The 14,328-nt window shown below is 35.0% G+C and overlaps 1 protein-coding gene across 1 annotated transcript in view; it reads left to right on the top strand.

The window, feature by feature from the left end:
- The first annotated feature begins 1,731 nt into the window (after positions 1 to 1,731).
- The window catches only part of LOC149794792 (MMS19 nucleotide excision repair protein homolog), a 128,110-nt gene continuing 115,513 nt past the window's right edge, over positions 1,732 to 14,328 (top strand). Inside the window, exons 1-2 of the mRNA XM_089964444.1 lie at positions 1,732 to 1,934; positions 5,356 to 5,404. Coding sequence (XP_089820570.1) covers positions 1,853 to 1,934; positions 5,356 to 5,404 — 131 coding nt within the window. The 5' untranslated portion in view covers positions 1,732 to 1,852. The remainder of the gene's footprint in view (positions 1,935 to 5,355; positions 5,405 to 14,328) is intronic.

The raw sequence follows: 14,328 nt of genomic DNA on the forward strand, positions 1-14,328 counted from the left end.
TTGAATAATTATAAAAATGGAAACTAAAATTAGATTTAAGTTGTTGTTTTTTAAATACGAATTATTTACATTTTTTCCATTTATAACACATTCATGTCATGAAGTCACTCGGTTGTACTTGACTGGACAGCTAAGATAAAGGATGAATCGTAAGAATATAGATATATAATGACCGTGTATAGTATGAAAGTACCAACAACAAAATCCTCGCCAAGATTACAGTATATATGTACTTTAACATTTAATATTCAAGATTTTGACAACTAAAAAAAATAATCTTAGCAGACCCTCTCCCCTTGCCACGTGACCATATTCTAGTACACGTAGTCATTTCTCAACTGAGTATATTGCATTGGATCAGGACCACTTCCCATTAAAATAAATACTGCTCAGCTCCCCCTTGTTTGATAGAAACTAATATGATTTAGGGCTGCACTATAAAATCGTCTAAAATGAACTTTTCCCAATTATTCAACCTTTTTTCCATGTTTTTCTCGTTTTTTAAAGTGAAGAAGACATATTTTAAGCCACATGGAATGCATTCAATGCTCTAATTTTGCTAACAATTACTTAACTTTTCCTCTGTCAAGAAAATTACCCGGATTTAACTTGCCTTCTGCTGCATGTTTGCATTTCCGTATTTTATCTCGTTTTGTGTTATTTAGTGTCCTCACTGGTTATACTGGCTATTGAAAAAAAAAAAATTGTATAGTTTAGGTATTTTTCAAGAAACCTTTAATTCCATTTATTTTGGTGTATGATTGATGGGTGTAATATGGATTATAGAGTACATCTGTTGGCCTTATTTTAGATGTGCATCTCCACCAAAACAAAAAAAAAAAAAAAAAAAAAAAAAAAAAAAAAAAATCGGTCTGCTTAGTTATTTTTACTTCCTATATTTTAGAGGTAAATTGTATAAAAAGATAACCTTTTTTAATACATTATATAAAATTTTTAATTCATTCATTGGACTTTCAGAAGTTTGCATTGTCTTGTCTGGCAAAATTAATCTTACCTATTTTAGTAACTGCATTTTAGTTAGATGTGTGCTTAGATCATGTACAATTTCCACAAGTACAATGTCCAAAGAAATTTCAGCTAAAGTAAATGAAAGTAACACAAGAGGTATACCAACATTCTCTCTACTGTGCATGCTGCAAATTTAACGTCACCATGCACCCATCACTATCTCAGAAGTTGGTATTGGGCCTAATATTTGTAGGGGTCTCACTAAACACCCCAAGACTCTCCAAGAACACCTAAAACGTTACAAAATACCTACTTTAGATTTCAACAACAGCAAAAAAATCTCCCCCCCCCAAAAAAAAGAAACCAAACAAAAACTGCGAATATTTAGCGATATTTTGTGTAACAGGAAAAGTTGTGAGGTCAGGAGTTGCCAAGGGAAATAACTCCCGTTTTGAAGAAGAGTGTTCCGGTACAGTAACGTGAATATTTATCAATATTAATAAATAATTAGCAATACCACAAATAAGACGTTAAATAAGTTAAACAAAGTAGCAAATTTATTTTATATAAAATTATTTGTTTATCTCACTTTAACTATTCCTCCATTCCTTTATTTTGACAATTATTAACATATTATTTTTTCGCTTCTTGGTACGTTTTTGCGAGCTTTGGTGCGAATATATGTAATATTGGGGTGTTCTTGGAGAGTCTTGGGGTGTCCTGTGGTGTCTTGGGATGTTTAGGGAGAGACCGATATTTGTAGAGCGCCCCCATTGTCGCAATTTAGCGCTGCATTCTGACTACTTTCTTACACGCCAATATTTGTTTTAGGGGAAAAGCCGAGGATGCTCAGATTGATATTTTATTTTTGCAGAACTTAAAAATGGCTGCGCCCATACTGAATAATGCTGTCGCCAGTTTCGTCAATGACCATAAAGATTCGGCATCTTCTGAACTGGCAAATGGTGCACATTCTATATTGATATTTTTAACAGTTCATTTAATTTCTAAAATGAAGCAACTTCTATGTGACCCAATTTGTTTTGCATTTGCATGCACTTATTGTTATGTAATTTACATTGATTTACGGTTATGCGACACGGGCTTGTATCGTTGCTTAAAACTGACGTGTCATACATGTACTATATAATAACTACTTATTATATAGTACATGTATGACATATCAGTTTTAAGCAACGATACGAGCCTCTGTGTTATGCGAGAGAGAGAGAGAGAGGCTAATGATAACGTACCAGCTTTTACAACTAAATTTTCAGTGAATATGCATCCAAGAAAAATATTTTAAAAAATAAGTTACGTCTGTTTCATAAATGCTGCTTGGCGTCAAATCTCCAACTAAATCGATTGGGAGATGGGGATGAAATGGAATAACTACAATTTGTGTTTAGTTTTTGTTATATAAAAACTTCACCCCACATAATTTAATGAAATAAATATGATAAAGCTGTTTCTTGTAGTACAATACATCTTTATTGTTGTGTTATTGTGTTAAAAAATAAGATGAGAGACCATGTTCTAACTATCAATAACTTTAATATATGCAAACGACAACTGTGAGGTCTTAACACAGAGTAGTATCAAAGAGGCAGACGTCTTTAGATAGTACCAGTGGAACTATGACTCGTGCACAGAGGATTTTGATTGGTCAGTTACACATGTATAATGTTACATCTCTCTTCTTGCAAAGAAAAGGTTTCACTAAACTTTTAATCAACTGTCAAAATTAATTATGAGCCATTATAAGTAATATATCAAAATCCAGTGCATCTTTGATAACATTGATTACAACAATCAACGAATAAATCTCTGAGACAGACTGAGAATGCATTGTACATTTTTTAAAGATCCTGTTGCTTGTTTGATTGCCATTTAATGTATACTGCTGGTCTTTATCTTGAATCACCATCTGTGTTTATCAACAAAACCATACATTGTGCTACACTAATGACTGTTCTATTAGCTGAGTCTCTCTTATCATTGATTGAGTACAGGATTTCACAACTGTTTCTTATCCAGGATATGTACAGGTTTTAAGAACTGATATTACACTGACTCTTATCTTTGGTTATACTAGCCTTCCAGAATGTGTATATTATCCTATTTGCTGACAATCTTGTGGGATTGTTGTATCAGGCTCAGGTGTACTTTGGCTGAAACATTGAGATACCATTGATTGTGAAATTGATTTACAGGCATTTGTGGGAACTGTTACAGCTATACACATTGTGTTTGCAGTCTGAGAGAAGGGCACATTTATATTACATTGCAAGGGGTGTGTTTCATAAGTTTTCATGAGCTGAAGTCTATTGCAACCATAAATGGTACCATCTTTGGTGTGGACTGAGTATGACCTTTTGTTGTGTTTTCTTGTTATAATGTCAGGTTCCCAGTTTTGACCTTTGATTTGAACTCTGGCTGATTCCCCTTAAGTGGTTTTATTGGTTTTGAGCTTTTATCATAAATCATCAACAGGGTACCACAGCCATCTAAAAATGATACTTATTATGACCATCAATACGGTACCATAGCCATATAAAAATGATACTTATCCGACCACCAGCATGGCACTATAGCCATCTCTAAAAAATTTACTATTCTTTTGCCTGAAAGTTGGCATTGAAAAGGTGTTAACATCATTACACTTTTTGCTATAAAATGGTTTACATTTGACCACCAGCATATCTGCACTTTTAATAGCAAGTTTTGAAACCAGACCTAATTGCCTTGCAATCAAGTCATAGGTTGTTGTGTTCATTTTTGTATTTCTTAGCTGTACGGGCTTGATAACTTAAAAATGTATGACTGGATTGTACCATTTAACCCAATTCTGGGATATAAATATATGACAAATATGACTGGATTGTACCATTTAACCCAATTCTGGGATATAAATATATGACAAATATGACTGGATTGTACCATTTAACCCAATTTTGGGATATAATTGACAAGTATGACTGGATTGTAACCTTTAACCCAATTTTGGGATATATTTGACAAGTATGACTGGATTTTACTATTTAACCCTATATCAGGATATATGTGAAGAATAGCTTGAATAATACCACTTCAAAAAACTGAATCTTTTAAACAAGAAAAATTACTTATAGAATTAATTAAAATTTCTATATTGACCCATCATAGACTGTTCACTGATCTTCATCTGTGATATCAGGATCAAGGCCAAAGGCCATGATAAGGCATATATGATATCAGATTCAAGGCCATGATAACATTTATCAGTTCAGGGCTGAGCAAATTTTTTTTTCAACCACTAGTCCAGGACAAGTGGTTTCAGAAAATTTACTAGTCCCACCTTTCTCTTCACTAGTGCCACCTTACTTTTCACTGGTCCCAAAATGGTAATTACTTGCCGAGATTTGATGAGACATATTTACTTAATACATAGAAGAAAAAAAAAATAATATACAACATAATTATTTTTTAAAAGAATTTAATGTTTCTAAAACATTGGTTGTTATACATTTGGCTTCTTCAGGTTCATGTATATATGTTTTAGCTGATGGATTTGAAGATATGTCCATGTACATTTTATCCCTCCATTTTCAAAAAAATGTACCTTCTCCGAATCGCCGTTATTACCTTCCTTGTGAAAATAATTTAGCAAACTCATTTTATCCACAGAGTAACTATCACCTTGCCTGACAACTACTTCTAAAGTGATCATAACATCAATTTTCTCTTTTAAATATGAACTGAAACAGCTCATTAATTAGCATAATTGTTTTGCTTCAAACACAGTATCGCACGTGGAAGTTAATCATCTGTATAATCAATTATAAATTAAAGAATCATTACTGTCATTTAATCAGTTCATAAAGGAAACCAACACTGATGTCGGTAAAGTACCTTTCATTAATTTAATTACACTGACTCGCTGGATTAAAATCATAGTGAGCCGCTCGTTATGATCTAGATTGAGTAAACTGATTGCAACAAAACCGCTTACAACGCTGCTAATTGAACATACTGGCTTTCTGTTTGAATCGTTTTGATTTGCTGATAATTTGGTTGCTTAGCCCAATACGCAGTCAAGCCGTAACGGGATGTAAATGTATACACGAAGAGGGGTAGAATCAAGTATTCAGTACACTCGGAGGGAATGTTTGGCCAAATAAAGGTAGATATAGTGATTAAAGCACGATAATAAGGACTAGCCCGACTTTTTTAAAAAGCACTTGTCCCGGAGTAGTGACTTGTAAAATTTTTCTTGCCCGACTTCAAAAATGACTAGTCTGGGACGTCGGGCTATGGGATTTGCTCAGCCCTGCAGTTTTGGCAAGATAAATTACACTTTCATAGAGTATACCAAAGTTTAACTAATTTCATTTTTTCTATTGACAGGCATATTAAAGAAAGAACAGACTCTCCTAGAACTAGTAGAAAGCCTTGGGTATGTATCATTGTAGATGATACCATAAAGTATGATGTAAAATTGTATAATATAACAGGGTCTATGCAGGATGCAAAGTTCAGCACCAAGTGACATTTCTTCCCCATCAGAATATGGAAAAGTGATAGGAAAACTGAAATGAGTATAGAGCAATGAAAAGATAATCTGTTGAAAGCAATTGCTTAAAACAGGCATATTAATAATTAATAAAACTTGGAGCCAGATGCATGTCATATAAAAAAAAAGACATTCTTGTTAGGCATGTGAAGATATTAATCTTGTTAGACATGTGAAGATATTAATCTTGTTAGGCATGTGATGATATTAATCTTGTTAGGCATGAGATGATATTAATCTTGTTAGACTTGTGATGATGTTAATCTTGTTAGGCATGAGATGATATTAATCTTGTTAGACTTGTGATGAGGTTAATCTTGTTAGGCATGTGATGATGTTAATCTTGTTAGGCATGAGATGATATTAATCTTGTTAGGCATGTGAAGATATTAATCTTGTTAGACATATGATGATATTAATCTTGTTAGACATGTGATGATGTTAATCTTGTTAGGCATGTGATGATGTTAATCTTGTTAGGCATGTGAAGATATTAATCTTGTTAGACATATGATGATATTAATCTTGTTAGACATGTGATGATATTAATCTTGTTAGACATGTGATGATGTTAATCTTGTTAGGCATGTGAAGATATTATTCTTGTTAGGCATGTGAAAATGCTATTCTTGTTAGACTTGTGAAAATATATCCATTTCTTTGCAAAGATTGGTAACCTATACAGTAGGTTACTCAGTACTATTGAAGAGAGGTGAAAGTTATCAAGGAATAAAACCTCTCTTCATATTTTTGAAGATGAAATATGAAATAAACTTGGTGATGTCTGCTAGCAATCAGACAAAAATTCGTCCTCAGAGTGGAGAATTGTAAGTAAACACCAGTGCACTTGCACATCTGCCATGCCTGCTCAGAAACATTCATCTTTTTCATGGATGCCATGTTAATGGTACTGTCATTTAATTGTGACCAGAGAAAAGTTGCCTTTTGTGAGTTTAAACTATATTTGGTTCTCCCTTCATTTATATTTCATCTAGTGTTACATTCATCCATCTCATCTTTTGTTCTTAAGTAAGTAACCACAGCTGTTTTCAGTAATTAGTTCTGGAAAGGTCTTTTGGGGTTACCATGTTATATCTCACCCTTTAGCAGTTAGGGTACACCCCTCTTATTTGTCAAATACAGTTGATTCACATGTAAGTCTTATGTGTTAACACAGCATAAGACCAGCCTAAACAGTGAATAGGAATTCATAATTCTGTTAATCAGTAATTGCGTAAACATAGTGTTTAGTGTTTTTGTTTATTTACACCATTGTATTTTAATCTACTTGTGATGTGTTGTATGTCTCTGCATATACAATAAAAATTGCACAAACAAACATCTTCCATTTTAAAAGGAGTGTTAGAGTATGTGCACTTGTTCCTTCTTTGTTTACCATGGAGGTGTATTTAGCACAGTACAAACAGGTGAGGTGGAAATTCACTGATGTGTATATAGCATGTGATACAAACAGGTTGTTTCACATGTGAAAATAATTAAACATTATTGTTATTATTATTATTGATCTCTTTTAATTAAATTTAATTCTGATAACAACCTTGTATGTTTTTTAAAAAACCACTGGGATGTATATAACACAAAGTACGTACAAACAGGTGAGATTCATGTGGAGCAAATAATAAAATATTATTATTATTCTCTTTCAGGTTGAACATTTATTTCAGGGAACAATTATGGAAACAACAGCCTGTTGATAAGTGTAGCTTGAGAGGGTCCTTGGGACACTCACCAGATTACTTTGTATGTTCAGTATGTCCACATGAAAATCATTGTACATTTTGCTTCACACACTGCAAAAAGACTGGTTCTTCAGCTCGTAAAAAATATTTAAGGGTCCCAGGAGTTTATGGTGCCATTTTTCTCTGCAAGCATTTGAGGGCCCTCCAGAAGTAAGGACTGAACATGTTATCAGCATGTTGCTTCCTCCCATTAGGGAGGTAGAGCATCTGACAAGCATGTTGCTTCCTCCAATGATTAGGGAGGTAGAGCATCACACAAGCATGTTGCTCCTGTCCCAGTCAGGAGCCTCCTATTAGGAAGGTAGAGCTCCACAGGAAAGAAAGTGTGGTGCTTTCTCCAGATAAGGAGGTTGAGCACTATACAAACATGTTGCTCCCTCCCATTATGGAGGTGGAGTGCCATACAGGCATGTTCTCTCTCCCATTAAGGAAGTGGAGCACTGCACAGGTGTGTTTCTTCCTCCATTAGGGATGTGGTGCTCCACACATCTCTTGTCCAGGGAAGCTTGTTGCCAACATCCACACTGGAGGTGATGCACTGCTTCCAACATTTTAAGGGTAGTATGTTGCACCTCTCAGATGGGAAGGATCAGCACTACACCTTAGCTGAGCAATTACTTGGTTGAGGATACTATTTTGTATATTTAATTTAATCGTTTGATTATTTGTTTTAATTTTTTTTATTCCATTACATGCTATTGTAATATAACATTGTTTATTGGATTTGACATTGTCCAGAATGTATTTTTAAAAAGGTTTTTCAATTTTTATTTTTATTTTCGATGTAACCAACTAATATTAGAAACATTGTAACTAGTTGCTGACCTTGTTTCAAAATCAGTGATAGTTTAGGTAAACAATTTTAATTTTTATTTTTTTATTGACTTTCTCAGAGTAAGAATCGTTAAGGTCATACCTGGACTACACGACATCAAGCAGGTGTCAATTAGTAAACTTCTGTTTTTCAGAAGGATGAACTACTGACCCTCATCAGGGAATCCGTTTTGCATCTTAATTAGTCATAATAACTAATGTATTGATAAAAGTTAGTCAGCCTGGCTAAAAACATTTGACACGTTAAGTTGTACTATGTTGTGACCAGTTTAGGCTGAATTTTACTTTTGTTCAGATTATTGTATTCAAGTGATTGTTTTCCCTGAAAATACAAAAGTGCTCTGATAATTCTTGGACAAAGACATTTACTGGAATTTATACGGAATTCAAACCTGGAATAATATTTTCTGTGATTAAACAAGAGACTGTTGACACATCTGCACTTTGTAGGTTATTACAGATGTCATTGCCTTCCATCTTGAATTTCACTGGGCTTTGAACTGTGATTCACTCTGAAATTTTCTATGATAGGACATGTGTTTTAATTCTTAGATTACAATTTGGATTTAATTCACAATACCATATGTTATTTTTTTCTCATTTTTCACTTTGTATTCTAGGGAAAGAAATTATTTGTTAAATTTTACAAAGCTTGTTGTCTTCTATTTTCTTTTACTTATTTTAAGAGCAAAGACTCGTAATACGGTATTGTCTGATTATCACTCAATGATCTCATGGTACTGGGACAGGTATGAGTCTCACATACACAGTTGAGGTGAGGATGCAGCTCATCTCGCACCATTACCTCCTCACCAGATCACATCAAATCAGAAGGCTAAAGGTTTCACATCATCTAGGGCAGACAGACGATCCTGTTGCCCCACTCTTAACCACTCTGAAGTATGGGATGTGGCACAAGGTGCACTGATGCCAATCCAATCCCTGATTCAGTGAATGATAGTCAATAATGTTCTTTCAATCCTCATTGACTCCAACAGGAGTTCAAGTGAGAAGAGCTACTAACATCTTCTACCAGGCTAATACCTTTTTCTAAATTGGGATGATGAAGTTGAGGTCTGGTCCTTTGACAAGGTGGTAAATAAAGCCATTTAAAAAAAAACCAAAAAACTTTTAAGAACATTTTCTCAGAGCCAGGTAAACAGGACTTGATCAAATTTGACAGAAAGCATTCTGGCCTGACCGTCTTAAAATTTATTCCAAAGTTATGCTGATCTAGCATTAATTATGGCCACTGTTACTGAAAACTGAAAAACTTAAATGACCTCATTTCAAAATCAACTAAACTGAATCTGACCAATAATTGACAGCATCCTGGCTTTGACAGCTTTGAATTTTGTACAAAATGATGCTGAATCGTGTTTAGAAATGTCAACCATTACTAAATATATTTTTTAAAAATTTGAATTCTTCTCAAAACCACTTAGGAGAAATTGATCAAATCTCAAAGAAAGTAGGTTTGTTCAAATGATACCAGTCCACAATCAGAAATAATCAGCATTGCTGCAAATGAAATTTTCATTAAAAGTATCTTTGCATGAAGAAAACTTTTCAAGTTTATCAAAATGCTGCTGCTCTGCCATTACTAACAATAGAAAAACCTTTAATTGAATTATTTTTCAAAGCTTCTTGACAGAAAATGGCAAGATTTTACAGAAAGAGATCATATGAAGGCTTTCAGTTTTATACAAATGATACTTATGATTACCCAAAATAAAACACCTTTAAAAGACATTTTTGCTAAAAATAGAATTTGAACTAAAAACATCTTGGCAGAAATGCCTTTCAGTCTTGTAGAAAAAATTATACTGATCAGCCATCAAAATGGCCACCATTACTAACAGTAATACAAGCTTTCAAATACTTGTTGTAAGAAAATGTTTAGCAGAATTTGACCAACTTTGACTGAAGGTATTCCAGCACAATTACTTTCCATATTGTACAGATGATGCTTCTGCATGATCAAATTGAAAAACCATTTTATGACTTTCTACTGTTGATCAGAATTGGCAAAAAAAAAGTATTTGGGGATGGAGACTTTTAATTTGTACAGATGATGCCAATCTGCCATATACAAATAATGTCAATCTACCATGTACAAATGATGCCAATCTGCCATGTACCAGTACAAATGATGCCAATCTACATGTACCATGTACAAGATGATCATTGATGCTAATCTACCATGTACAAATGATGCCAATCTACCATGTACAATATTGATGCCAATCTGCTGTGTACAGTTAATGCCAGTCTATCATGTACAAATGATGCCAATCTACCATGTCCAGATGATGCCAATCTACCATGTACAAATGATGCCAATCTGCCATGTACAGATGATGCCAACCTATCATGTACAAATGATGCCAATCTACCATGTACAGATGATGTCAGTCTGCCATGTACAAATGATTCCAATCTACCATCAATATGAATATCGCTCACTGGTAAAATACAAAATCCTTTTAACGACTTGTTCTCACAAACCACTAAACAGTATTAGGTGAAATTTAAGTGATGCCAATCTACCAAGTACAAATGATGCCAGTCTACCATCAAAATGAATGTCGCTCACTGATAAAATTGAAAAGTTGCTCACTGATAAAATAGAAAATCCTTTTAGTGACTTGTTCTCACTAACCACTAAACAGTATTTGGTGAAATTTGACATAGCTTTCAGGTATGAAAGCCTTTTAAATCTGTACAAATGGTGTTGATCCATGATCAAATGTGGCTGGCATTAAAAAAATAGGAAAACTTTAAAACAAACTTGTTCCGACAAACCACTGAACAGAATTTTACAATGTTTGACAAAAAACATTCTGGCATGAAAGCTTGTTTTAATTTTTGTACAAGTCTTGTTCATCTATAATTGGATATGACTGATGTTACTAAATGTAGATTGAACTTTAAATGGCTTGTGCAAATGATGTCACTTCATTGTTCATTATAGCTTTTGTTACAGAACACAGATATCTTCTCATCACTGATCCAGATACAGATAATCCTTGTGACAGATACAGTTTCTCTGTAAAATTAAATATGAAATTGTTTAATTTTTTCTCAGCTGCAGTGTACCCATTATTCTTTATTATAATGTTTAAATTTCACCTTTTACCTGTGCATGTTCAAGGTGTACAGTATCATAAGTTGTTTTGGACTGATTGTTTTGAGTTTACTTTGAGTAAATACATGTTATAGTTTATAAAATATAAATGTATGAGTCATTATTCTGAGGTTCTTTTTGGGAAATAGGGACTCAGGACACTGATTCTATGTCTCCATTTTTTATGTGCCCACCTTGAACATATGACGTCTGTACATCAATCTTTTTTTTTCTGTATTTCCACACAGTAACATGAGTTCTCCACCATTATCAGACTTTTTAAATAGCTTGCATTTGGAGTAATGAAGAAGCCTATCCATTTTTGGGTCAAAGGTCAAGGTCACTGCAGCTGAAAGGAGAAAAAAATTCTTGCAAAAAATGGTTCCACATTAGCACCTGAACAAAATTTCGTGGATGGTTGGCAGCTGAGGCAAGGAGAACACCCTTCAGATTTGGGGATGGTTGGCAGCTGAGGCAAGGAGAACACCCTTCAGATTTGGGGATGGTTGGCAGCTGAGGCAAAGAGAACTATCATCATATTTGGGGATGGTTGGCAGCTGAGGCAAGGAGAACACCCTTCAGATTTGGGGATGGTTGGCAGCTGAGGCAAGGAGAACACCCATCAGATTTGGGGATGGTTGGCAGCTGAGGCAAAGAGAACTATCATCATATTTGGGGATGGTTGGCAGCTGAGGCAAGGAGAACATCCTTCAGATTTGGAGATGGTTGGCAGCTGAGGCAAGGAGAACACCCTTCAGATTTGGGGATGGTTGGCAGCTGAGGTAAAGAGAACTATCATCATATTTGGGGATGGTTGGCAGCTGAGGCAAGAAGAACAACCATCAGATTTGGGGATGGTTGGCAACTGAGGCAAGGAGAACACCTATCATATTTGAGGATGGTTGGCAGCTGAGGCAAGGAGAACAACCTTCATATTTGGGGATGGTTGGCAGCTGAGGCAAGGAGAACAACCATCAGATTTGGGGATGGTTGGCAGCTGAGGCAAGGAGAACACCCTTCAGATTTGGGGATGGTTGGCAGCTGAGGCAAAGAGAACTATCATCATATTTGGGGATGGTTGGCAGCTGAGGCAAGAAGAACAACCATCAGATTTGGGGATGGTTGGAAGCTGAGGCAAGGAGAACACCTATCATATTTGAAGATGGTTGGCAGCTGAGGCAAGAACAACCTTCATATTTGGGGATGGTTGGCAGCTGAGGCAAGGAGAACAACCGTCAGATTTGGGGATGGTTGGCAGCTGAAGCAAGGAGAACAACCAACATATTTGGGGTGAAAAGGACAGAACTCAGTGCCATAGTCAGAGAAGAAAAATGGATTCCACACTTTGTGGATGACTTGCACTTACAGTGACGTAGAAGCCTAATAATTCATGAGTTTAAGGGTCAAGATCACTGGCTGAACAATGAAATATGGTATCCACACAAATTTTGTTTCTCAACAATGTGCATTCACTTAAGATTGTATATATTTACGCTTATCACAGATATTGAGTGAGGAAAAGCATATTAGTTTTGGAGTGAAAAAAATGTCAGCTACATTGTAACTAAAAGAAGTAAAATGATTTCTATATGATCATAGCTTCAGGGAAGGAAAGAAAATCTTGGCCCATTTCTTTCTAGTTTGTGGAGTGCTTGCACTTTTTATTTGGAAGAGGAATATAGATTTGAAGTTCAAAAGGTCAAACTCATTGCTGCTGTGATGTAAAGAAAAATGGATTTTCACAGTACTGGTGACTCTTTTTGCAGAGCAAGTTCAGTGAACAACTTTTGTGGATGGCTTGCACAAAGGGTAATAAAGTAACCTCTTGATTTTGGGGTCTCTAGACCAGATATTAAGGTCATGTTAAGTCTAATAAGAAAACAATGATTCTCTCATAGTAAGATTAGTTAAGACTGCATACTATGACCAAAAGTCAAGGTCACTGAGACTCATCAGTTAGATATCTCCAGAGTCAACCATATTATTCTAATGCCTACACAGAGGTCTGTCAAACACAGCCATGGCTTGTAATGTACCATTCATTTTGCTCTTGTGTCAACCATATAATGCTTACACAGATTACTGTTTAACACAAGCATGGTATATAGAACCATTCATGTTACATGTCAACCATATTCTAATGCCTACACAGAGGACTGTCAAACACACACAGGGCTTGTAATGTACCATTCATTTTACTCTTGTGTCAACCATATAATGCTTACACAGATTACTGTTTAACACAGGTATGGTATGTAATGTACCATTCATGTTACATGTCAACCATATTCTAATGCCTACACAGAGGACTGTCAAACACAGACAGGGCTTGTAATGTACCATTCATTTTACTCTTGTGTCAACCATATAATGCTTACACAGATTACTGTTTAACACAGGTATGGTATGTAATGTACCATTCATGTTACATGTCAACCATATTCTAATGCCAACACAGAGGACTGTCAAACACAGACAGGGCTTGTAATGTACCATTCATTTTACTCTTGTGTCAACCATATAATGCTTACACAGATTACTGTTTAACACAGGTATGGTATGTAATGTACCATTCATGTTACATGTCAACCATATTCTAATGCCTACACAGAGGACTGTCAAACACAGACAGGGCTTGTAATGTACCATTCATTTTACTCTTGTGTCAACCATATAATTCTAATGCTTACACAGATTACTGTTTAACACAGGCGTGGTATGTAATGTACCATTCATGTTACATGTCAACCATATTCTAAAGCCTACATAGAGGACTGTCAAACACAGACATGGCATGTAATGTACTATTCATGTTACATTTCAACCATATTATAATGCCTACACAGAGGACTGTCAAACACAGACAGGGCTTGTAATGTACCATTCATTTTACTCTTGTGTCAACCATATAATTATAATGCTTACACAGATTACTGTTTAACACAAACATGGTATGTAATGTACCATTCATGTTACATGTCAACCATATTCTAAGGCCTACATAGAGGACTGTCAAACACAGACAGGGCTTGTAATGTACCATTCATTTTACTCTTGTGTCAACCATATAATTATAATGCTTACAC

This window comes from Sinohyriopsis cumingii, chromosome 7 (assembly GCF_028554795.1).
Source record: "Sinohyriopsis cumingii isolate HCF-2022 chromosome 7, ASM2855479v2, whole genome shotgun sequence".
Classification (NCBI taxonomy): Eukaryota; Metazoa; Mollusca; class Bivalvia; order Unionida; family Unionidae; genus Sinohyriopsis; species Sinohyriopsis cumingii.